Raw genomic sequence first — 25,340 nt, 5'->3', positions numbered from 1 at the left:
GCTTCCTATGTTTCTTCCCTGGTCCCTGTCTCAGCTGTAAGCCTGGAGTCCCATCTCTCCAGAGTGCCGGCTGGGCTGGGCCCCTGTCTGCAAAGGCAGGACTCCCGGACAGGCAGGGTGGAGTCTTGGAGAAAAGGATGAGGTCATGCCTGGCTGTGGGCCTTGGAGGCGGGTGAGGGGAGTGGTCTGGAGCACAGGCTAAACTTAGAAGCCTGTGGGTGGCTTCCCTGCCATCTCCCACTAGGTTTCCTCCCCTGGACATGGGGGCTGGGTTCCTTTGGGGGGTGGGGAGCGGTATGGCCCTGGGCAGGGTGTGACAGCCCCACCCTCCCCTGTGGGGTCACCTGGGGACTTCAGGGAGCTGAGGAGACAAGGCTGCATTTGCATAGAATAAGCTTTTTTTTTTTTCAGTTTTACTTCCTCCCCCTCCCCCCAAGTTGTCAGGGGCCAGGTGGGCATCCTCAGAGCTCATTCCTCCACTCCGGCTCCACTTGCAGGGGCAGGCCCCCTTCACCCTCCCGCTCCTGAGGGAGGTAGTCATGATTTTTGGGTCCTAGAAAAAGAGAGGTGAGCTTTGCCTTAGTAACAACTTACCTCCCCTCTCAGTCCTGTTCCCCACCTGGCCCAGCCGTACCTGAGGTAGAGGGGCTGAGTTTGCTCAGATCTTGGAGTAAGTTCTGCCCCTGCTGCAGGTCCAGTTTGGCAGGGAAGGGGCACCCGGTATACCCCCCGTTTTCTTTACAGAACTCCAGGAATCTGTGGGGTATAGGGACACTCACACAACTGCACAAGGCTGGATGAGCAGCCGCAGAGGCTGGAGGCCCAGCCTTGGTCCTGCACACAGGCCTGTGCCTTGGGGCAAGGTACTCAACCTTGGCCAATGGGGATATTGTTAAGAAACAGACTGGAAGATTAACTGAACCCCAAGGGTGCTTCACAAAACTAAAGCTGTCCTCGGCTAGGGGCTGTGGCCAGCAAGAGGGACTGTGGGTGGGATGCTCACAGTTTCCAGTCAGGGTCGTGGCCCAGCAGCAGCGGGTTGCCCACCACAATGAGCAAGGCCTTGGCCCGGGTCACAGCCACGTTGAATCTCTGATAAGAAGAGGCAGCGAGGTCACAGCAGGTAAGGGCCCTCAAGGAGGAGGAGTACCTGCCACCCACCAGTCCTCAAACCTTGGGGTTCTTGAGGAAACCCAGGTTGAAGTCCAGATCCAGCTGCACAAAGCTCTGGCTGCTCCGCACGGTGGAGATGAGGATGACACTGCGCTCCTGGCCTTGGAACTCTTCCACGGAGCCCACCTAGAGGGGAGGGCGGCAGGGCTGGAGGCCAGGGCGCTCAGGCAGGGACCAAGGGACCAGCCCCACCTCCCCTCAGTGAGCCTCAGGGCAACTGTCACAGTGCAGTGAGCCAGCGTCCTGCTGGGCAGGAAAGAGGACAGGACTGTGCCGTGGAAGCTGAAAGCTGAAGGGTGAATCCAGTTAACGGGGTGGGGACTAGAAAGGTGCTAAGCACAGGACACAGGCTTGCAAAGAACGCTAACTCAGCAGTATTTTCCAAACTTTCCTGAAGATAGTCATTCAGTACTTGTTAAAAACATGTAACCTTAGGGCTTCCTAGGTGGCGCAGTGGTAAAGAATCCGCCTGCCAATGCAGGGAACACAGGTTCGAGCCCTGCCCTGGGAAGATGCCACATGCCACGGAGCAACTAAGCCCGTGTGCTATATAACTATTGAGCCTGTGCTCTAGAGCCCGTGAGCCACAACTCCTGAGCCCATGTGCTGCAACTATTGAAGCCCACGCACCTAGGGCCCATGCTCCACAACAAGAGAAGCCACTACAATGAGGAGCCTGTGCACCACAATGAAGAGTAGCCCTCGCTCGCAGCAACTAGAGAAAGCCTGTGTGCAGCAAGGAAGACCCAACGCAGCCAATAAATAAATAAAACAAATAAGTTAAAAAAAAAAGATTCAATAAAAAAACACAAAAACATGTAACCTTAGACCCTAACCCAGGCCTCCTGAATCAGAATTTCCATGGGAGAGGCCTCTAACTCTTAAAGCACTGGTTTTCAACCCTGGCGGCATGGGAGATCACCTGAGGAGCCACTAAAAAAAAAAAACAGATGCCCTGGCTCTGCCCCCAGATAGCTGTGTTAATTGGCTGGGTGGAGCCCTGGTGCTGGCAGCGCTAAAGCTCTCCAGGTGATTCTTATCTGAGACAGAGCTGAGCAGCCAACTGACTCAAGAGGGTGGGAGAGGTGAGTGGGGACATCATCACATAACAGGTCAGGCAGCCTGGGAGTCTGGACTTTCTCCTTAGGGCAGAGACTTTACACCAGCCTGATCAGAAGAATCGTGTGGGATGCTTGCTAAACACGCAGGCTTCCCCGTCCCATCCCAGACCTACAAGTTGGGATCTCCAGGGGTAAGAGGCTTGGGGAAAGCCCAAGTTCATCTCCGTAGCGAGGGTGGGGCAGGGACTTGGGCTGGCCTGGAGCAGTAGGGCGGGGACCCGAGGAGGTGTCTGAAGTGGGCAAGCGAGGGGGACAGAAGTCGGGGAAGGAATGTGAAACGGTGGTGAGGGTCACCTTCAAGTCCTTGATGTCATCCAGTCCTCGAAGCTCCTTGTCAAGTTTGGTGATGCAATAACGGATTTTTTCCACCTGCGGATGGGGACAGGTGCCCTTCTCTCATGCCATTACCCCCATGCACGAGGGAGCCAGGCAGGAGGGCTGGGAGCTGGGGGGCAAAGAGGGAGGTGCAGCTAACCTCTGAGCTCTTCTGAGGTATGTGGCCAGCAGAGGCCTGAGCTGGACCCTCCACCTAGTGGTCTGGTTAATGAGGTCCCACGCGGGGGCGGATGACACACACACAACCCACCCTCGATGGGAACTGAGGGCCTGACCTGTTTCCGATATGGGGAGATGACGCCCACATTTCGAGGGCTCAGACGGGCTTTGCCCTTCTTGGAGGAGGGGGCCAGGAGCTGCTTCAGGTAGGAAGTCACCGTGGCAGCCTCTTCGGGGTTGAAGAAGGACGGGCTGTTGCCCTCACGCTCATCCTTGCCCATTACGCCGTGAAAGATGATGGGGAAGTTCTGGACATGGGGTCAAGGGAAACCCTTAGCTGGACGTCCCTGCCTCCCTTTCCTCCCACCCCCAAACCCCAAACCCTTCCAAGGAATGGGGGGATCCCAGGCCATGGTGACAAAGGGAGGGGCTTGTGGCTTCCACTCAGGCCTCCTGCTACCCAGCACCCTCAGTAAGAGGGAGGCTGGGGTACAGCGATGGGAGGCTGAGCCCTAGCCCTGCTCAGCCTCACCTGTCGAGGCAGACCCTCCCAGCGGCAGAAGCGCTCTCGGTCCACAACATCTGCACAGGCCTGCAGCTCCCCTTCATAATACTGCTGGTTAGGAATGTCCAGGATGGTGGGGTGAGACCTGGGAGGCAGGAGGAAGACAAGACCAGGGGCCGGATTACTTCTGCCCTGCCCTGAGCGACCTCCACTCCACCTGCCTGGGACTCACATACACTATCCTCATGTCCTCCCGCCCACTGCAGAGCAGGCTTGTTCAGCTAGTTTTTGCTGCTGGGCACTGTTAACCACAGAAAGCAGAACGGAATGGGGCTCCTGAGAGCATCCCATCCACAGATTTCACAGACTAGTCAAATTTAAAAGAAACACCAAGAAATCAGGGGCCCATTCTCAAGTTTCAATTTTGCCAAAGGACAATACCAAAGCAAGTATCACCTACTGATGCCATTATTGGATGAGATAATGTGTTAAATCCAAAAATATAAGCACTACTAATACAACAGCTAATATTTATTTAATTCTTAGTGGACTCAGCTAAAGAACTAAAGATGTAGGAACTCACCTGAGCATTTTAGATCTATCAACTCACTGACTAAAGGAAGTATAGCTCTTGAACTTGAATAACCATTAGTTAGTTTCTCATCTCTCCTTGGATTGCCTAGAAACTTCACCAGGGACCTGCATCAGGCACATTCCAGTGTCTGGGAACCACCGACCATCCGCTGATACACAGATAATCACACTGCTCTAGAGTGAGGCCACTTGCTAAGTCACACCGTCAAGGAGGAGCAAAGACGGGTCTGGAGAGATCTCCCATCTTCGTTTATAGTTTCTGCATCGCACAGCCTGAGCAACAGGACTGCAGGATGGAGCCTCCAGCTGGCCCTGCAAAGGGTGTGAAGGCAGGGGACAGCACAGAGGGTGCGCGATACCTGTAGTTGCGTAGCAGCTTGGTTATGAACTGGGGGTTATAGCCATCAGGGCCCTTCTTGTACAGGGTGTTGTAGGTGAGCAGCCGCTCCAGCAGTGAGTACCCCAGCCCATGCTTCTGGGTCAGTGGGCAACGCAGCACAGGCCCCAGCTGCCGAGGGTCTCCTGCCAGCACCAGCTGCCCTCCTGGATTGTCTGTTTCCTTGACTTCCATCAGCCCTGGGAGGTGAGGAGTGTGGGGAGAAAGGTGTGTGGAGGGCCCTCCCCAACGCCAGGTGGCATGGTACACTTGCAGCGCGCCTCCGCCCCGAACCTCTCACCTGCTATAGCCACCAGACTTTCTGGCTCCATGGAGTGGCCAGCCTCATCGATGAAGATGTGTGTGAAGTGATCGATGGGAAACTGGGCTGAGACCAACCTGGGAGGTGTCAGGCCAGGCAGGGGTCACACCCTGGTACCCGACTAACAAACCTGAATGCTCACCCGAGCTGGCCCTCCCCCCTCCCTGTTCCCCAGGCACCATTCTTCCCCATTTCCTCAGCCTGCTACCTCTTCACTTAACACACAATTAAGAGAGGCACACATACACACTTCCCACCTGCTGGCAGTGATGAGTGTGGTGATTAAGACACGATATTCCTGCAGCTTCTTCTTGGAAGGAAACACGTAATCCCCCTTCTTTGCATCCCAGTTACAACAGGGCTGAGGGTTGTGCAGGGAGAGGAGGAGTCAGCTTGGCTCCACCTCTATTCTCACCCTCACTCTGGCTCTGGGCCCCCCAGGCAATTTTTATTTACCTCTCTCACTTTATACACAGGGAAACTGAAGCCCACAGAGGGGTCCTGACCCACCCAAGGTCACACAGTGAGTATCAATATCCAGGTCTCCCAGTTTCCTGGCCCCAGTGTCTACCCAGAGCATCACGCACCACCCTTGGCGCCCCCAAGCTTCCCCAGCTACCTTGATGTCCTCAGGCACCATGCGGATATCCCTGCTGGGGGCCAGGAGGCGGTAGATGGAGCTGGGCAGGTGGACCCGGAGGCGCTGACAGAGGAGGTCAGCCCCTGAGTTGGACGGAGCGCAGGCCAGGATGTGGGCTTTGGGCAAGTGCTTCACTACCTGGGATGGAGATAAGCACAGTGTGGGAAGTGGCTTCTGGTCTCCAAGGGGAGGGGAGAGGGAGAAACGTGGCTGTGACTCAGCCTGGTGCAGTGTGGCATTTGCCTCCCACTGCTGAGGGAGGGAGTGACTCAAAAGGCACGTTCGGATCCCGGCCCTGTGCGAGTCCAAATAGCACTTCAGTGTTGGAAAACCACTGCCGTGAGTGTACAAGGCTATGGTGATGGAGACGTGAATGGTGCCTCTAGAGTCGTACACTACCCAACCTGCAGGCCGTGCTCAACAGCCACACTGGCCCTCGACGCCAGCTCTGGGGCGTGTGTTCAGGGAGCTGGAGGGAACCAGAATCTGGGGACAACTGCTTTGTCCCAGGGGAAGTCAGAGTGTAGGCCACAGGTCTATGCTCAGGCCCCACCTGCTTGATGGCTTCCACTAAGGTGACAGTCTTGCCAGTGCCTGGAGGCCCAAAGATGATGTAGGGGGCTGGACGGGTGGTACCCATAACAATATGCTTCATGGCCTGCAGCTGTTCCGGGTTTGACTCCAGATTCCGGTCGTACAGCCTGGCAGAGGGTCCATAAACACGATATTGTCCACATCCCACAGGCCTCCCTGACCCTGTCCCCTATACCCACACTCCAAATGGCGCCAGAGCCCCTGCCCACAGTCTCACTTGAGTTGTACATCTGAGGGCAGCAGTGGGACCCCACGGGAGGCCACAGGGAAAAGCACAGGCCTCAGCGGCCAGCGCCCCGTCAACTCCAGGGCACGGTGCTGCACACGCAGGGGCTGGCGGTTGAAGGTGAAGTTCACCTTGAAGGTCAGCCCATCCACAAAGCGGTTCAGGAGGCTTTGGGAGGGGAGAGAGAGGGGGAAGAATTCCAGTTGGCGGGGTTGAGCAATAAAAGGCCAGGACTCTCTCCATCTACCCCAACTCCACTCCCTTTCCCAGACCTCCAAGCCATCCTCCGTGAGAGCAAGCTGCTGAGGCATCTTAGGGTCCCCCTGCTCTGTCCCTGGGGTGCCACTCTGGGGAGAAACACCCTCTTCCCTTGGCCTCCGGGACGTCTGTAGACCTTCCTGCAGCTCAGGGTTCCCCCAACACCTACCTCGTGGAAAAACTCAGCTTGACTCGGTCCAGTTCCACCTTGTGCACAAAGCCCTTGTAGGTGACGGGGTCCTGCTGGTGTGTCTCAGAGGACAAAAGGGCAAATAGGTGGTCACCCCGCAGCACTGAGGGGCGGCTCTCGGCCACCCCAGGAACCTATGGGGCACGAACACCAGAAAGCGTCTAGCCTGGAGACGGCCAGTGGGGGGGGGGCCACTCCAGACCCCCTCTGAGACACAAGGGTTGAGGATCTACCCTCTACCCCAGGTGCAGGGAGTTGTGCCTCTTTCCTCTTCCGCCAGACAGGGCGAGAGTCAGGGGAGAGGAGGAAGGGACAAGTCTGCCCACGCTGCTCAGAGGTGCTGAGCCCAGGGAGTCCTGGAAACCCTCCACGGCACAATTTCAAGACTTGGGGTCAGCTTCCCAGAACGTCTGGTTGCCCTCTTGGCCAGCTCAGTTCCTACTCCGCCTTTAAAATCTTGTTCAAAACTCAAATTCCTGCAGGAGACGTCCCCTGATCATCCTCACCTGCCGTCCCTTCTCACTGAGTGCCTTTCCCAGCACAGGTGTGCTGAAACCCATTCTCGTGTAATTCCAGGCTTACGTGTACACCTTCAACGTCTGAGAGTTGGAAAGGGCTCTAAGAATTATCTAGTCCAGCTCTGTGCTCTTCAGGTGAGGGAACTAAGGCCCAGAGAGAGCAAAAGACTTGCCCAAGGTCACACAGCCAGTGGTGGCAAAGTCTAGGCTAACACCCCAGTCCTCCCTATGGTCCTGCTCTGACGGCTCTCTGGGGGCCCAGTTGCCCCCCCTGCTCCTCCTGAGCCCTCTGGGACAGGAACAACGTCATCTTCCTTTGGTACTGCCCCCAGCCTGCCCGCTGGCTAACGTGAGCCCATCCTCCCCACTACCGCTCCGAGCCCTGACCTCCAGTGTGAGCAGCCCGGGGTGCTGGTCCGCAGGGTCCCAGGTCATAGGCACTGACTCCAGGTCATAGTGCCGGATGTCACGCTCCATCTGCAGCTCCTCCAGGTGCAGCAGCAGCCGGAGCTTCACCTCGTAGTTCCTCCACTTCAGAGGCGTCTCCAGCTGGGCCCTGGCAGTGATGGGTCGGGGGGTGGGAGGGAGGGGACGGGAACAGGATGGGTCAGGTAACCCCCATGTCCGGGAGCAGCCACCCTCTCCCTCTGCCGCTCTGGGATTATGACGACATCAGGGAAGACGAGACGGGCAGAGAAGTAGAGGGGGGTCAGAGGCCTCCAGGAAGGGATCCCCTGCCCCTCAGCCTCAGACCTGACTCGCACTGGCACTGTGGATCCTGGAGCCTGGAACATCCTCTCTCCAAGATCCCCCTGTGACTCACACCCTCACCTTGTTCAAATGTCATTCTCTGCTCCAATGTCACCTCCTCAGAGAGGCTAGGACTAGCTGCCCTCTGCAAAACAGCACAGCCCACCCCTTACCCTGCTTCAGCTTTCGTTAATTCCTCATAGCACTCATCACTACAAGAAGTAAGATGACACATGCTCATTTTCCCCAACTGGGATGGCAGTGCCAACATGGGAGTGATTCACCTTGAATGGTGCCTGGCACGTGGCGTGCGCTCAGCAAGGGGATGAATGAACGGAGCACGGGAGGCTGAGGACAGAGGCGTGGGGCCATGGGAAAAAGCCAGTGGAGAAGAAACACATAAAGCAGCCCAAAGGGTGCAGAGGGGTGACACTTACTTGATCTCGGCAATCTCCTTTACGGCAGTGAAGATATTCGTTCCCTGAAGAAGGGTGGGGAGCAGCTGCCGGAGGCGGGGAGGCGGGTAGTATGTTCCCAGGGCCAGACTTAACTCCAGCTCATAGCTCCTGGAGCTGCAGGAGGGGGAGAAGAATAGCTATTACAAACACAGAGACCCTTCACCCTCAGAGGCTCTGAGAAGGCCCCTCCCTGGAGGAGGCACAAAGCCCTGCTGCAGAGCGACCGCGGAAGGGCGCTGGCAGCCTCTGCCCTAGCAGACAGGACTCACTGTCTCATGAGGCTGCCCAGGCCAAGGCTGGACCATTCTCATGTTTGGAAAGCATGATACTTGGAAGCATTAGAAATAAATAAATAAACAGACACAGACACAGACACAGACACAGACACACACGAAATTCCCTGGCAGTCCAGTGGTTAGGACTCCGTGCTTCCACTGCAGGGGGCCCAGGTTCAATCCCTGGTTGGGGAACTAAGATTCCACAAGCGGCGCAGCATGGCCAAAAATTTAAAAAAATTAAAAAAAAAAACAACAAAAACATGTTTTCTATATATATATATATAACAATACATGTTATATATATATATATAGACAATACATGTTCATCAGAGGAAACAAATCAGAAAATAGGTAATAAGTAAATGAAGAAACAACATTCTCACCATCCAGGGATAACCAATGGTAACTTTTTAGTATGTAGCCTTCCAGACGTTTTTCTTTATCAATGTGTATCATACACATATATTTTTACTTATTTTAATTAATTAATTAATTGGCCACACTGTGCAGCATGAGGGACCTTAGTTCCCCGACCAGGGATCACATCCATGCCTCTGAAGTGGCAGCTCGAAACTCTAACCCCTGGACCACCAGGGAATTCCCTTACACATACATTTTTAACAGAAAAGAGCACACCGGTCTTACAGTTTCCTCTACAGCTCGGTATTTTGTGCACACCTGGACATGTTAAAAAGAGATGTCTACACATACATGATTCCATTCGTATGAAATGTCTGGAAGCGGGAAGTCTATTTTAGAAGCAGATGGTGAGGGCTGGGAGGGAATGGGGGGCGAGACGGGTGATAACTAAAGGGTGCAGGCTCCTTTCGGGGGTGATGAAGTGTTCTAGAATGGACTGCGAACAGACTTAACAAAATCACAGAACTGTACACTTTAAACTGTATGGTACATGAACTGTTTCAATAAAGCTGCTGAGAGAGAGAGAGAGAGAGACATGCACTCCGGCTGCCTGATAATATGCATGAGTCACAAATACTTGAACGTTCCCACACTGTCCTCATATCTGCGTTTCTTCCTAGACAGACAAGGTCTCTGAGGTCTGGAGGAGTTAAGAACTCACAGTTAGGAAAGGGGGCTCTGTGTTCGTCCCAAGGGCCCACACTGCGGTGCCAGGGCATCCCCAGCCTGGACTCAGTTGGAGGGGAGAAGTTACCGGTCGGGTCTCTCTCCTTCCTCTATCCGGCTGGTTGCCACAGGGTTTCTAGTGATCTGGGTCCGCTTGAAGGGAGTTGTGGGCTTCAGCTGTGCTGCCAGGGGACTGTGAGCCACGGCAGCCAAGAAGCGGGCGATGTAGAAAGTGTCAGCTCCTTCTGAGCCTGGCTCCCCGGGTCCCAGCAGCTCCCAGAGCACAGTGGCTGGGAAGTAGCCCACAAAGCTGGTCTTACAGTGGACATGGAGCTCATAGCATTCACCTGGGGGAAGAGAGCCGAGGGAGTCCGGATGGGGGAGCGATCCTCCCATCAGCACCCCAACCCTGACATCCCCCCAGAGAGCCCCATGCCAAGGCAGGCCTCTGTCCACCCGAGGCCCTTTCCTTTGGGAACCCACTCACCAGGGCCCAGGGGGCAGGGCAGCTCCCGGTCTCCATTGCAGAAGGCAAACTGGGGGGTCCGGCAGAACGGGAAGAGGTGGGTGAGGGTGACAGGCTGGGTTCCTCTGTTCCGAAGCCTCAGGGTCAGTACCTCCTTGCGGTTCAAATCCAGGCGGATGTGGAGCTGCCCATCTCGGACTTCATGGGGTCCCTGGATCTCCACGTCCACCCCATGTTTCCCGTGAAGGTACTCAGCCCTGGGGAGCGTGAGAGTCAAGGGCAGGGCTGGGGCGGCACGGCCAGGACTGGGGGATGCTCTCGGGAAAGTCACAGGCTGGGGAAGCCTGGCCAAGCGCCAGCTGTGCTCAGGAACCCCACCCCCTCCCCCAGGCCAGTCAGCTCCTTCCCCGCCCTTCCCCCAGTTCCTGCAGAAGGGAGCCTTACCACGTTGAGGCAACCCCCTCTTTCCCCGCCAGCCAGATTCCCCCTCCCCCAGGCCCCTCTCTGCGCCCCCCACCCCCCACGCACACCTGTCGTGGAAGATGGTGACCAGCAGCGACTTGTGGTGTTTGCCGATCTCCAGCCCCCGCCTCATCCGCCTCTTTTCCGGGAACCACACGTCGGCCCAGCGGTCGAGCCCGAAGAACCTGACCCGGGTCTTGGTGACGTAGGCCAGGCCGGCGATCTTCATTCCGTACAGCATGGAGGAGAAGCCAGGGGCAGGGGTCCCAAAGCTGCCAGGAGCAGAGGAGACTGGGGAGTGAGGGGTGGGGGCGTCGAGCTGGGGAGGGCGTCTGGGGGCCGCTCCGCCCGGGACAGGATGGGGCCCGGGACTGAGACTCCGGCCGGGGCGGCGGGAATTCTTACTGTTTCCAAGGAAGGCAATGGGACCTCCTCGAGACAGAATATGATTGTTTTAAACAGCAGGTGGTGGACGGTGCACTTCGGAGGAGAAAAGCCCAATGGTGGGCTGTTAAGTAGGAGGACGAAGGGAAGAGAGAGAAAAAAATGAAGACTTGGGGGGTGGGGGTGGGGAGTACAATTTGGGACAGAAAAGATACAAACACTGAAGCGGAAAGAGCTGAGGCTGAGGGGGAAGCCGAAGAAGCTGATTCAGGGGGGTGGATCCGGGGTCCAGCCTGCCGGTGAGGAGGGAGAGAGGGGCAGAGAGGGTAGAGACGTCCAGGGTGTGTGGGCAAGGTGGCTGATCAGACAGCAGTTTCCCCCCGAAGTCTGAGGGTGCAGGCAGAACCCAAGCAGGAAGGGAAAGGATCCTTCTCCAGAGATCAAATAGCTTGTTTGGGCCTAGAGAAGGTGAAGACAGGGAAAACTGGTCAGAAGGACAACAGCCCCGAGGTTCAGCGCCTGGAGTTCAGTTTAGTCAACGCGACAAACACTTACAGAGACCTGTTATGTGCCAGACACTGCGCTAGATGCCGGGGTTCAAAGGGGCCTTGAGGAGCAGAGACGGAACACATCCATTCCAGCCCGCTGCTGGGGGCTCAGCCGGGTGGGGCTCAGCCCCAGCGGCTTCTCCAGGAAACAGCACCAGAACGGAGTCCTGAAGGATGCATGGGTGTCGTGCTGGCACAGCAGGGGGCACAGGGTGTGGGCCCAGGTACAGGGGGTCTGCCAAGAACAGGTGTAGAAGGGCCGGGGGGACTGCCCACTCAGCCACTAGTTGGGTCACCTCAGGTCACTCCACCTTGCAGAGACTCACTTTGCTCCTCTATAAAATGGGGAGAACAGCAGACATCTCCCAGGGCTGTTGTGAGGATTACATGACAGACGGACAGTGTGGTGTCCACTTAGCCCAGTGGTTGGCACATACCATCTCAGTAAGGTGTGCTATGATTAGTATCACACCCAGTCTGGTTGTACTAGAGTGACGAGTGCAAGGAAGGGAGTGGCAGGAGGCAGCAGAGGTGGGCAGGGACCAGGTCTTGCACAGTTTTGCATGCCAGGTCATGACGCCTGCACTTGACCCTGAAGGCCAGCAGCTCTCCTCCTTTACTGACATCCAAGAGTCAGAGGACATCCCCACGCGTGACACACTTCTTGGACACATTCAAGATCTGGACAGCTGACCACCCACCCTCCATGCTTTGTAAGAAATGAAAGCAAATCCTAGTTCCTAGGAACCATGGTAATCCCTACTTAACTATTAAGGCTCAAACCACACGGTCACTCGCTAGCATACAGTAAGATCATTTACGGTTACAGACAATTTCCCTGGTGCCCCCTGCCCATAACTCTGGCCCTCTCCCTCCCCGCAAGCAAATGAGTGATACCATTCAGAAAACTTTGAATTGGCTCTGATTTGTCTTAAAAAGAGAACAAATCATTTGAAAGCACAATAGAAAATGCTCAGGAAATGTTAGCTACTATTATTAGTATCCTATTAGTAGCAACAGTAGTACTAACAGTTAGCAGTAGTAGTTAGATGAATAACTTACTTTCAGCCTGCACCAGAGGCTACACTGTGGTTACAGAACCACCCCGATGTGGATTTTAAGCAGGGGAGTGGTAAGACCACATTTGCATTTCAGATCACGCAGGCATCAGGATTGGAGGATGCATTTGCTGGAGGCAAGATTGTAGGCAGGGAGACCAGTTAGAAGAAGGCCATTGCAACTGTCCAATTAAAAGATGATAAGGGCCAGAACAAGGCAGTGGTGAGGACAGAAGAGGGGACAGATCTGATATTTAGAATATAAAATTAGGAGAATTTGGTTTTGGACAGGAGAGGGAATGGAGGCTGGGAAGAGGGAAGGAGTCAAGGACAATACCCAAACCAATGGCTTGGCTTCAGGGACTATTCCTCAGATAGGAGGTAAAAACAGGAGGAGGAGGAGGTTGGAGGGACTGACCACGACATTTGGATGTGGACGTGGTCAGTCCGAGATCCCCGTGGTCCGGAGGCAGCTAGCTCCATGAATCAGAAGCTGAGAACTCAGGTCAGAGTCAAAGCAGAGCTTAATACTGGCGAGACGTCAGGTAGTAGTTACAACCACGGAGGTGTTCGGGATATCCCCAGGGAGTGTGAGTAGTCTGAGAACAGCTGAGGCCAGCACAACCCAGGGAGGAAGAGAAAACAGAGCAGGAACCCCTAAGAGAGGGAGGAGAATCAGGAGGAAGTCTCAAAATCAGGTATCAGGCTCAAACGCTGCAGAGGGGTCCAGGCAAAGGGACTGAAATCAGGGGTCATCAGTAACTCTCACCTCGGCCCCCTGGTCAGGGAGTCGCTAATTTCAATGGATCAGGGACACACTCAAATGCCAACAGATGCCAGACTCCACAGGTATCTTTGATACCTGCAGCCATCTCAGGCACCTGTACAGTCCCATTTTTGAATAATGTCCTGCACACATCCTTCTTACACTAATACACTATAATCTACTATAAGAAAACAAAAGTGCAGGTGTCCTGAAAGACCCTGGAGCTCTCAGCTTAGTGCTGGGGAGGAAACGGGACCCTGAGGGGACTGGGCAAACCCAGCGGTGCAAGTTCTGTCTAAAGGAGGGAACTGCTACTCATCTCTAGACAGAAGTTGCCAGCCAGGAATGCAGGCCCAAGATGGCCAGATACCTGGATTTAAGAGAAGCCCAAAGCATTGTTTTAAGGTGAAACCTCCTATCTTTGGAAGCTTCTGCATGGACCCATGGGCAGGAGGAACTGAACTCTGCAAGTTTTGCAACTTCTACCATAGGTGCTACCACCTACGTAGCTTTCAAATTACTCCTTACGTCTACTGCCACTACCCAAATTCACTTGCTCTAAGGTGACAGCCATAAAAGAAAAAAAAAAAAATCACAAACTTAGCACATACTTGTTGAAAAAAGCACCAATTCTTTTATACATCTAGTCACCTTCTAGGGAAAAAAAGATGAACAACAGAAAAACTGAATATTCAACTTCAAGAGCAAACTCTGATGACCCAGAAGTATGAAAAGATGCTCCAAAAGTAGAGAAATGCAAACTAAAGTAAAAATGAGGTATCACTTCCATTAGACTGACAAAAAAGGACAATAGTCACAACATGTATTGCTATGTGTAAAAGAAAACTCTCATACATTGCTGGTAGCAAGGTGAACTATCACAGCCTTTTGGAAAACAATCTGGCAATATCTCCTAAGATTTGATATACAGGTATCCTTTAACTCATGGGAATGTAACCCATGGAAAACAAAAGTACCAACATATAAGAACACGTGTAAGGATGCTGACTGTAGAGTCATTCACAGTGGCCAAGAACTGAAAACAAAACAAATGCCCAACAACAGGGAGACAGATGAGAAAGCTGTAAACACCCATACCATAGAATATTATGCAGCCATTAAAAGAATGCATCACACCCATTCAAATGACTAAAATTTAAAAGGCTGTAATACCAAATGTTGACAAGGATAGAAAAACACCAGAACTCTTGTGCATTGCTGGCTGGATTATAAAATGGTACAATCACTTTAGAAAAAGGTCTGTTAGTTTCTTGTAAAACCAAACATATTAATGTAATGTTCTGATTTTTAATGAAAAGAATGTTACTATATTATGCATGGAATAAAAACTCATTAAGTAATACTACTATAACATCTAGTGTAGACCTAGCACTGGTATTTATTCAATACGTACTTGCTGGGAGAATGGGTGAAAGAAGTATCAAATAATTCCAGACTGTTGTTTTACAGATGAAACAGAAAACAATGCAAACATTGAACCTCTGGCTGCCACACAGCACTGCTGTGCAATGGCCTGGAATGTTGTGTCAGGTTATATATATTGTCCAAACTTGGACAGCCTAACCCCAGGCAAGGTCACACCAAGAAGACCAGTCCAGAAGACTTTGCTGCCAGCACCAAAGGAGGTTAAACAACTTGCCCAAGATTAAAAAAAAAAAAAAAAATAAACATTATCTATTCCAAGACCCAGCAATTCTACTTCTAGGTATATCCTCAGGAGAAATGAAAATATATATCCACAAAATGATTTGTACAAGCATGTGCATAGCAGTTTTATTCAAAATAGCCCCAAACTGAAAACACTGTCCTTGAAACTGTGATTTATATATATACACACACACACATATATATTTTTGGCTGCACTGCACAGCCATGTGGGATCTTAGTTCCCTGAGCAGGGATTGAACTTGTGCTCCTCTGCATTGAAAGGGTGAAGTCTTAACCACTGGACCACTAGGGAATTCCTTGTGATTCACATTCATACAAAAAATACTACTTGAGGGTGGTCCAGTGGTAAAGAATCCATCCTGCAATGCAAAGGATGCAGGTCCAATTCCTGGTCGGGAACTAAGCTCCCACATTCTGCGGGGCCACTAAGCCCACACGCCTCAACTAGAGAGCCCGGGTGCCACAAACTACAGAGCCCATGCGCCCTGGAGTCCGTGAGCCACAGCCAGAGAAGAGAAAACCTGCACACCACAATTAGAGAAAAGCCCACGTGCCACAGCAAAGAGCTCACACACCGCAATGAAGACCTGATGCAGCCAAAAAGTAAAAAATTAATTAAATATTAAAAAAAATACTACTCGGTGGTAAAAAGCAACTACTGATACACACAGCAACATGGGTGAATCTCAAACACCTTATGCTGAGTGAAAGCTGCCTCACACAGAAGAGTGCATACTGTCTGTTTCCATTACATAAAGTTCTAGAACAGGTACTATCTCAAAAAAAAAAAAAAAGTCAGAGCAGTGGTTGCCTCTGGGTGGGTAAGGGTGAGGACTAAATAGGACAGGAGATGGGGGAACTCTCTGGGGTGATGTCATGTTTAATATCTTGATGGGGGTATACGGAGTTGTTAAAGCTCATAGAATGGCACATTTGAAATTTGTCTATTTCATTGTAGGTAAATTTTACTTTAAAAAAGTCATAAACATGGGAATTCCCTGGTGGCCCAGTGCTTAGGACTCCACACTTTTATTGCCAAGGGCATGGGTTCAATCCCTGGTTGGGGAACTAAGATCCCACAACCTGTGCTGCAAGGCCAAAAAAAAAAAAAAAAAAATCGTAAACAAATTTTGAACTGTTATAGTTAATAATAATCATGGTGACCAGTTTAGGAGTGAATTGTACTGATGTTTGTAACTTACTTTGAAATGCATCCAAAAATTAAGATAGCTAGATGGGGACTTCCCTGGTGGTTCAGTGATTAAGACACCCATTTTCACAGGGGGGTGGGGGCCCTCCTGGGCACAAAAGCCTTTCTGTGTCCCTTGTTTCTTGTTTGTAGAAATAGGCTTCATTCAGCCTCCTTGACCTTCCCAGAGTTCCAAAGGGCAGATTCAAACAGTTGCTAATCAGGGAAGAAAGGAATGCAGAAACCCTTGTGCAGTAAAGAAATAATAGTGCAGCCTTGGGGCAGGGTCCTGGTTCCTCCTCCAGGAATATACCTAACAACACCTTTGAGTTCTGTAGGAACTAAGGCCCCCACCCAGGTGGAAGACAGTAACTTCAGGCTGAGCACAAGATTCCTGGAGTACCGCCCTGTTACCTCACCACCAACCAATCAGAAGAAAGTCACACCCTGCAGCCCTCATCCCAAATTTTGCCTATAAAAACTTCTCCCTGAAAACCATCGGGGAGCTGCACAAGCCACCTGTTTTCCTTGCTTGGCCCTGTAATAGACCTTTCTCTGTGCCAGACTCCAATGGTTCGGTTTGTTTGGCCTCACTGTGTGTGGGGGCAGACCAACTTCAATTCAGTAACAAGGGTATATGACTGTTCACTGTCAAATTATTTCAACCTTTCTTTAGGTTTGAAATTTGTCATAATAAAATGTTGGGAAAAAACCCAACAATGCACTAGAAGAATATACCAGACAATTAGGAGTCATTTCCATGATGTATTGATGAATAAGAAAATCAGGATATGGAAAATGTGTATAACATGATCCTTTTAAAATAAAACAATAACCAAACAACAACAACAACAAATCCTGATTGATATGAGTTACCTGGGTGTGGAGCAGAATGTGGAAATGGGGGTGGGATGCTGATATGAGAGGGGTCCATGACGAAAAGGATAAGTCATAATGATTCCATGTGGATAAACTGACATAAGTGTGATGTAACTAGAGTTGGCCTGCCTTATCCATGGGTTCTGTATCTGAGGATTTAACCAGCAACAGGCCGAAATAATTTGGAAAAAAAAATTCCAAAAAGTTGGAAAAAAGCAAAAATGGAATTTGTTGCACACCTGCAACATTTACATTGTATTTACTACTATTTACTTAACATTTACATTGTATTAGGTATTATAAGCAATCTAGAGGTGATTTAAAGTAACCCGGAGGAATATGGGAGGAATATGCTGCGTAGGTTATTTGCAAATACCACACTATTTTATGTAAGAGACTAGAGTACCCCCAAATTTTGGAATTGGTTGGGGGGGGGGTGTTGTGGTTCTGGAATCAATCCCTTTTGAATATCAAGGGATGACAGTAATGCATGCATAAAGAGACAACTCAAAAAGTGGTTACCAAAAGTACCAAAAACATTTCAACAGGACAAACACCTAGCAGAAAACATTAAGAGCTCCCACTCTCTCACTCCCAGCTACCTGCTTAACTGTTTGATGTATATTTTTCCAGGCCCTTTGCTGTGCATTAAAAAAAATATATTTTGGGGACTTCCCCGGTGGTGCAGAGGTTAAGAATCCACCTGCAAATGCAGGGGACACGGGTTCGATCCCTGGCCCAGGAAGATCCCACACGCTGCGGAGCAACGAAGCCTGTGTGCCACAACTACTGAGCCCACGTGCCTAGAGCCTGGGCTCCTCAACAAGAGAAGCCACCACAACAAGAAGCCCATGTACCACAATGAAGAGTAGCCCCCACTTACCACAACTTAGAAAAAGCCTGTGCACAGCAATGAAGACCCAACACGGCCAAAAAAACAAATAATTAATTAAAACAAAACAAAACAAAAACTTTATCCGATGATCTTCAAACCATCCTCTGTTAAAAAAAATTAAAAAATATATTTTTAAGTACACATATTTTTTGTGTGCTACACATACTATTGTGCAATAGACTTCTTTGGACCGCCATGGACAGCCTTCCATGACAATATTTTCCCAAGCCACCTAGCTCTTTTGAATGACTGCAAAGAATAGCACAGTATGAATGCAGTATGGTGTGTTTAACTATTCGTTCAGCGAGAGACGGTTAGGCTGCCTACAATTTTTGGCTATTTCAAATGTTACAATAACCATCCTTCTGGGTCAAACAGAATGAACCCTTACTTTGATAAGTTCTGCCAAATCGTCCTCCAAACAAGTTGTACAAACTTATATTTTCACTAACAAGAATTTGAGAAAACCGTTTTCCCAGACCCTAACAACAGAAACCCTCAATCCTTTAAATTTTTGACAATCTGATAAGCAAAAGAATGGTATCTTGTTTAAATCTGCATTTCCCTTTTCGTTAACATAATCAAGTATTATTCTTTCTGTTTATTAGTCATTTATATTTCTTCTGTGAAGCGCTGACTGATCTTATTTTTTCAAGCCCTATGAACTGTTACTCCTGCTTCTGACTTCACACCTCTCTCCTGGTCCATCCCCTGAGTCTGCAGGAGTTATCAACAAACACAAATCAGATCATGTCTCCCAATTTATGACTCCACGGTCTACAGGACTAAGTCTAACCCTTTAATATGGCCCACTTGGATGCTCCACAATTAACAATGACACATCAACAACACAATAACATCATCAACAGAAACATGTATTGAGCACTTACTATGTGCTGTTCTAAGTAGCTACCTGCATTTTCTCATTTACTCCTCGCAACAACCTTCTGAGGTAGCAACTATCGTCTCATTTTAGAGAAGAAACTGAAGAACCGGTCCCCCACCCCACATCCATTCTAAACGGCACCTCAAGCCATTCCCAGCTGTTGTACAGCTGCACTCCCTTCCAGACTTTTCCACCACTGAGGAACATCCTTGGTCTGTAACGCCCTGCCCCTGTCCTTTGTTGTTTGTTCAGTGAAAGATGACTAATTTTTAAGACCCAGTTCAGGAAGCCTACTAGCCGGAGGAATGGTATTTCAGAACACAATATCAGATTGTTATCGGTAGAACGGGCCATTCCTTGGTTCTTGTCCTCTCGAGGGAAAGAATTCAATCGAGAGACACTGAGCAGTTTCAAAGAGCAGGAATTTTTAAGCGAAGCGAAAATACATTCTCAAGAACAGAGAACATCGGCCTGTCCGGAACCAGAAGCAACCCGACAGTGACCGTAGGGGAGGTTTTTATAGAGTGGTGGAAAGTCCCTCCCTGTGTCCTGCGTCATTTGATTGACAAGGTGATTGACAGCTTTAGGTTGTACAACTTTTCTCCTTGTGCGCAGGTGCTTACCCATAAGCACCCAAGCAAAACCCACAAGGTGGGGGTGGGGGCAAAAATCGCAATGGTAATTTATTATAAACACAGCAAAATGAGTCCCGGCTTACTCTGAGTCATCTCTTAGGTCTTGGTGCTCCTGTATCAACTGGAGATGGCAGTTTGGAAAGCCCATTGGGTTTCTGACATCTTGCTTGGTCCTGAAACTGGCTGGAAACTTAGCGGTACTTAACCAAAAAAGGGAGGCTCTCTGGGCGTGTTCTCATCACCAGTGTCCAGGATGGGACGGGACCCACTTCTATCTGACTAGCTACATAACATGATTTGGAAGCCATCTTAAAGGGACATCTAGTTCCGTGTTTTACAAATTGTGGGTTGCAACTCTCATTAGTGGGTCAAGACCAGGACTTTTGTAAAACTGAAGTAAAATAGAATAAAAAATATCAGAGGGCAGGGAGTGAAGCTAAGTATTGTTGCAAGGACACATATTGTTCTGTGAAAGCTCTGTATACCAGACCCGGAAGTAAAGTGTATTTTTTACTGTGGATACAGGTCTAGAATGATCTTTCTCAAAACCCTCATTCTGTCAGTCTCCTACTTTGAAAATTGCTGTGCTTTCCTATTTCTGTTAAGATTAAAACCAAACCAAAACAAAGGAAAACCCACAACGCCTCCCCAAGGCCCACAAAGCCCTGCCCAATCCAGCCCCTGCCTCCCTCTGGCCTCATGTCACCTGTTCTCACGAGTTCACCCACAGCCTTTGGAGGTGCTACTCCCTCAGTCTGCACTGCCCTCCCCTTGCCTTATATCTGTTAACTCCATTTATCACCCGAGATTCTGCTCAAACATCACTTTCTCCCAGAAACCTCTGGTTCCTAGACTAGGTCAGGTCTCCAAGTTCTATGATCTCCAGCATCCAGGACTTTTTCTCAGGAGCACTTATCACAAGAGTAATTAAATAAGTATTTGCTTTTAATTACCTCCATCTTCCTTAGGTTCCTTCTGTGTATCTACAGCAACTCACAGTTTTGCTTTGCTCATAGGAGGCATTCAGCCAATATTTGTTGAACAAAAAAAATGTCTCTTGCCCAAGGCAAGAATCATCTTCTCTAAGAAATTCTTCACAATGCCAGTACTTATTCCATAACGGACTCCTAACCAGCACTGTTAATAATGATAGCTACCACTTCCAAAGCCCATGCACTCTGTGACCCAGGGGAAATGCTTCATTTTCGATAGCTTATTTTGGCCTCACACAACCCTGAGAGGAAGGCAGTGTTTTACACACGTAACAGTTAGGGAAATTGAGATAATTGGTCAAAATCAAATGCAACTAGTAGGTGGCAAAGTCAGGATTTGAACTGCAGCTACTGAAACACAATATTAGCTCCTGCAGTACTGAATGACACATCTGTACTTCAAAACATCATAAGATAACCTAGTTGGAAGGGACCTATCCCTCCCAGTGGAGGAAGCGCCCCAGAATTTCTGATACAAGGTGACTTGCTATACCTCCCTTACAGCCTTTTCTATTGTAGATCAACTCTACTTACTAACTCAGATTCCAGAAGCATTTGTTGAGCACCTACTACATACAAGGCTCTATGCTGGGGACTAAGGGAAGGTGCCAACACGATGAAAGGCCTGTCCCTGCCTTCAGAGGCTCTACAGTCTGGTGGGGAGACAGCCACATATTGGTTCTGACACAAGGCAGGGTGTCATCTGGTTATAACCAAGGAGTGAAGAATGAGCTATGAGAGCCCAGAGAAAGAAGCAATGAACTCCCATTGGATGGATGAGGGTTGAGGTCACTGCGTAAGAAAGTTCTCTCTAATTAGAACAGAAACCTCCTCCACCTGGTGGAGAGTGAAGCCTTTTTTTGTTTGTTTTGTTTTTTTGCTGTATCACTCAGTTTGCGGGGATCTCAGTTACCCAAGCAGGGACTCAACCCAGGCTAGGGCAGTGAAAGCCCGGAATCCTAACCACTAGGCGACCAGGGAACTCCCTGAGGGGGCCATGTTGAGTGAACCCAGTTCTGGCTTCTGGAGTGACACCAAAGTATAATCCTTTTCCCCAGGACAGTCTTTAAAATATTCAGGGATAACTACCTTGTCCTCTACAATTTTTCTCTTTTCAAGGCAAACATTTTTCCGTTTCTTTGGGTTTCACAAAAGAATTCATCAACATAGAAGCCCTTCCTCCTCCTCCAAGTACTAAGAACAATATCTAGCCTTCAAGGCCAAGGCCAAGGTCAGTGCCACATTCTCCATCCAATTCCCTAATAACTACAGGGGAGTGATATCTTACTTGCCTAAAAACAGTACATATTAAAAAAAATTACTTTTGAAATCCCTTAAATTCACCTATAAAGTAGAAATACGTGGTTTTCTATATGCCTGTTTGTGGTTATCTGACATAGCCTGTTTCCCCCCAGTACTGGAACCTATTGTGAAACCCTGATTTAGAGATGACAAAGGCTATCTCCTTGACTAAACTTCAGTCAGGCCCCTCTGAACCCTCTTCTGCAGTAGGCCTCAACTCTGCCCCAACCCCATGCCCACAATGTCTCCTCTCAGTGATTTTTCTATCCATGACCCCCTCACTCTGCTGCTGGCTATAAATTCCCAGCTGTCTTTGCTGTATTGAGAATTGAGCTAGATCTCTCTCGCCATTGCAATACCCCTATTGCAATAATCTCAGAGTCTTCCTCACCATTTAAACATGTATCAGAATAACAGTCTCTTTAACAGAGCCAAAAGAAGTAACTGACTTTTGCTCAGAGCCACGCTGCGCTCATTTTTTTGGACACAGGTGAATTCATGGATGTGAAGTGTTGATAATGTGACTCCATGGCAATTGTTCTTTCTTTACTTTCCTCCAGTATTTTTCTTATTATCTCCATCATAATCCTCATGCTATTTTAACATTTATTATAGTATACTGTATGCACGTCATAGCCTCTCCTGCTCCCCGGGATTGTGTATTTTTCTTTACCGTCCCCACCGAGCCCAGGACAATGTGGGGACATAAAACAGGTTATCATCTTTGCTCCTTCTTCAGATGCTGCTCAAGCTCAATAATGTCCCTCTTAATACGTGACAGTCGTTACTGAAAACAGTACTCCAGAAATGATCTGATCAATCTGGAGAATCACTTACCTCCTGCCCCCCTCCCCAGACCACACTTCCGTTAACGCAGTCTAATACTTCTCTGGCTCTCTTAGCAGCCATACCCGCCTTTTCGTCTGCTAAAACCCAATTTTCAACACGTCTGTTAGGAAGCCTAAATTCCCACCACTCAATATTTTCATAAGTCTTTACATTTATCCCTGTTAAACTGTTTCTTGCTCTTCGGCCCAAGACTGCAGCCTGTTGATAGAGGTTTTCTGAAGCACAATTCTGTGGTTTGACAGAGAGACGTCTCTTTGATTTTCACTTGAATGGCAACAGGCAAGGAGGACCAAACAGCCTTCAGCCAGAGGATGAGAAGGGGGCCTCCAGGAGGCTGGCCCGGGCCCGGGTCTCCACGGAGAAGCCACAGGTGCTAATGGAGGTTTGGTACGTGTGCAGTTTGTGCCCTTTTCTTCTTCCCCGAGCTCCCTGAGACTCTCCCTCCTACACTCGGTCCCTTCAGCTCTTTGGGATAGTGAACCACCGAGGAAACAGCCCCTCAACGAGGGGGCGGAGGTCCCCGTAAAGCGCGCGCGGGGGCGGGGGGGGTGGCCGCCAGCGGCAAGCAGCTCGCTCCCCGCGCTTCCTCAAAGCCTGGCCCCCCTCGCGAGCTCCCCTCCCCCACCGAGCTCTGCGCAGCTCCCCGGCCCCGCGGGCGGCGAGAGGGCGCAGCACCCCGCTCCCTCGACGGGGCCCGCGCCGCGGGGGGCGCGGGCTGCCGGGGAGGCTCTCTGCGGGGACTCCGCGCACCGGCCCGGCCCGGGCATAGCGGGCGGGCTGCGGGCGGCGTCGGCGGCGCGGGCGGGGCGTGGGCACGGCGCCGGCGGCGGGGGGGGGGGGGGGGGGGGCCCGCGCAGCCCCGGGACCGGCCGGAGCCACAGGGGGAGCTGCGTCCCTCTGCGCCCCGGGGCGGGAAGGGCAGCCCCGCCGCGGGGGTCGTGGCGGCGAGCAGGGCCCGCGATTCGGAGCCGGGGAGTGGGCCGGCCCGTACCTGGTCTTGAAGTCCTCGTTATAAATGGTCCGCAAGCGCTCGCGTTCTGTCTCCCTGTCCAGTCCCCGATCGACCAGGAAATTCTCGAATCTCTGGCCCGTCTCCCGGAGCTGCCGGCAGCTGAACTTACTGGGCATCGCGGCGGCGACTGCGGCCCAGGCAGGAGGGTTCGTGGAAATGAAACTGAAAGTCGCCGCCGCGGCGGGAAGTTGGCGGCCCTAGGATGAGGGTGCAGCAGGGGAAACCCCCTAACTCTGACCCCTGATCCTATAGGCTCTCTTCTCCCCCCCCACCAGGCTTCCCTTCTCCGTTCTTTTCCTACCTGAGCCTTCCCTTCGGTCTCTTCGTCCTATCCCCTCCCCCTTTTCTTATTAACTCTTTCCTAAGGAGTCTGACCCCTCCCTCAGGGCCCTCCCCTTACCCCAAGCTCCCTCCCCTGGCTTTCAGCCAGAATCCGAACGTGGCTATCGCCTGGGGCCCCCTGAACTGTCCGGGAGGACTTCCTAGCCTCAGATTGGGATACTCCCACACCCACCTCCCAGGGCTTCGGGACGTATTGAAAAGCAGCGGAGCAAAGGGCAGGGACTGGGATCTGGGTCGGCTGCAGCTGGACTGGGGCGGCTCACCCGACACCTCCCCCAGGCAGCCTGGGACACGGGCAAGTACGGAAGCCAGCGGCACGCCCCCCCCCCCCCCCATTTTTCCCTTCTGGGGCTTTCAGACGCTGGGAGGAAGGCGTAAGAGCCCAGAAATTTGAGGGAAAGAACCAAGTGTCTCTGATAAAGGTGTGTACCCGCGGGAGGGAGGGATAAAGGGGCTCCGCCGGGACATAGAGTCATTACTTTTCTCTGTAACATAGGCTTCGTTGTGTGGAAAAGCTGGTGATCCCTACCCTTCAGCCACATATTTGGGCTCTTAATTGCACTCCAGTATGTATTGCTCTTTAATTGTTACTAGTATTTAGCTAAGGGTTGCCCTAGTCATCAACATATTAGCTTTTTGAGAGCAAGAGACTGTTACGTTAGGCAATAAATGGTTAATAGCTACAGCATCAGTACCAGGAAGAGAAGTAAAAGAAGCTTCAGAAGACGGACTGTTAAAACAAACTAAAGGGGGTGCGGCTACGACAACAGCAAACCTAAAACCAGCCTCAGCACCTATTTATGTTGTGGAATAACAAAAACACACACTAGGATAGGGCAAAGATAGTAAAAGTTACATTAAAAAAGTCTTCAAACAAAAATACCAGAGTTCCAGATATACCCAAGGTGGTGGTGTTCTCCAAAGTAATTCCCTGTAGAGGGCCACACACTCTATCTAACCTAGCGTGAAGAATGCCCAGAACCCAGATCATGCTTCAGCGTGGGCTACCCCTGTACCTTTTCCCAGGCCCACAAACAATTAAAGCCAAGAAAAACAGTCTTTAGCGACAGGAAATTGAATGTCAGTGGGAACCAAAGCTACAGGGAGGGGGAAGACAGAACAGGGGAAAATATTGTTTTAGAAATTGCTTATGCAAAGTAGAGGGAAATACTAGGAATGCAGCCAAAGATTTTATATTTTTTCTCCCCCAGTTATCTGGTGAGGCCTGAGTATTAAAGTGAACTCCTCAGAATTGCATTGTTACTTACCATTTCAAAAACCTACTACCCACCATACCCAAACTGAACGTCTGGCTCCATTCTAATCCGCAAATCTAAGCCGCCATTATTCCTGGATACAGAATCTCCCACTTCTCTAATTATGCCTATCTCCTGGATGTTGG

At 50.7% G+C, this 25,340-nt stretch overlaps 1 protein-coding gene across 2 annotated transcripts; it reads right to left on the bottom strand.

Annotated features, from left to right (window-relative positions):
* Positions 1-41: 41 nt before the first annotated feature.
* On the bottom strand, positions 42-23,789 carry MOV10 (Mov10 RISC complex RNA helicase). 2 transcript variants are annotated; one of them, XM_057750494.1, is made up of 21 exons: positions 23,576-23,705; positions 12,921-13,159; positions 10,581-10,784; positions 10,072-10,307; positions 9,673-9,931; positions 8,200-8,334; positions 7,400-7,568; positions 6,474-6,628; positions 6,038-6,214; positions 5,780-5,927; positions 5,206-5,364; positions 4,844-4,947; positions 4,566-4,663; positions 4,248-4,464; positions 3,322-3,439; positions 2,906-3,097; positions 2,589-2,663; positions 1,174-1,299; positions 1,004-1,092; positions 635-756; positions 42-553 (listed from the first exon to the last, which is right to left on the bottom strand). In XM_057750494.1, exons 2-21 carry the CDS (start codon positions 12,983-12,985, stop codon positions 462-464), a joined length of 2,940 nt encoding a protein of 979 aa, XP_057606477.1. In that variant the 5' UTR covers positions 12,986-13,159; positions 23,576-23,705; the 3' UTR covers positions 42-461. The 2 variants fall into 2 exon arrangements, with proteins under 2 accessions (XP_057606477.1, XP_057606566.1); XM_057750583.1 differs by lacking the exon at positions 12,921-13,159 and having other exon boundaries at positions 46-553; positions 23,576-23,789.
* Positions 23,790-25,340: the final 1,551 nt, after the last annotated feature.

Source organism: Hippopotamus amphibius, chromosome 1 (genome assembly GCF_030028045.1).
Source record: "Hippopotamus amphibius kiboko isolate mHipAmp2 chromosome 1, mHipAmp2.hap2, whole genome shotgun sequence".
Taxonomy (NCBI): domain Eukaryota; kingdom Metazoa; phylum Chordata; class Mammalia; order Artiodactyla; family Hippopotamidae; genus Hippopotamus; species Hippopotamus amphibius.
This window is presented reverse-complemented; position numbering and strand designations above follow the sequence as displayed.

Excerpts from the sequence above, each read along its gene's own strand:
- MOV10 (XM_057750583.1), bottom strand. The coding sequence starts at position 23,712 with ATGCCCAGTAAGTTCAGCTGCCGGCAGCTCCGGGAGACGGGCCAGAGA. Across the intron at positions 6,215-6,473 it reads AAGCTGAGTTTTTCCACGAG|CCTCCTGAACCGCTTTGTGG; the intron begins GTAGGTGTTGGG and ends CCCCTCCCAAAG. Across the intron at positions 1,300-2,588 it reads ATGACATCAAGGACTTGAAG|GTGGGCTCCGTGGAAGAGTT; the intron begins GTGACCCTCACC and ends CCTCCCCTCTAG.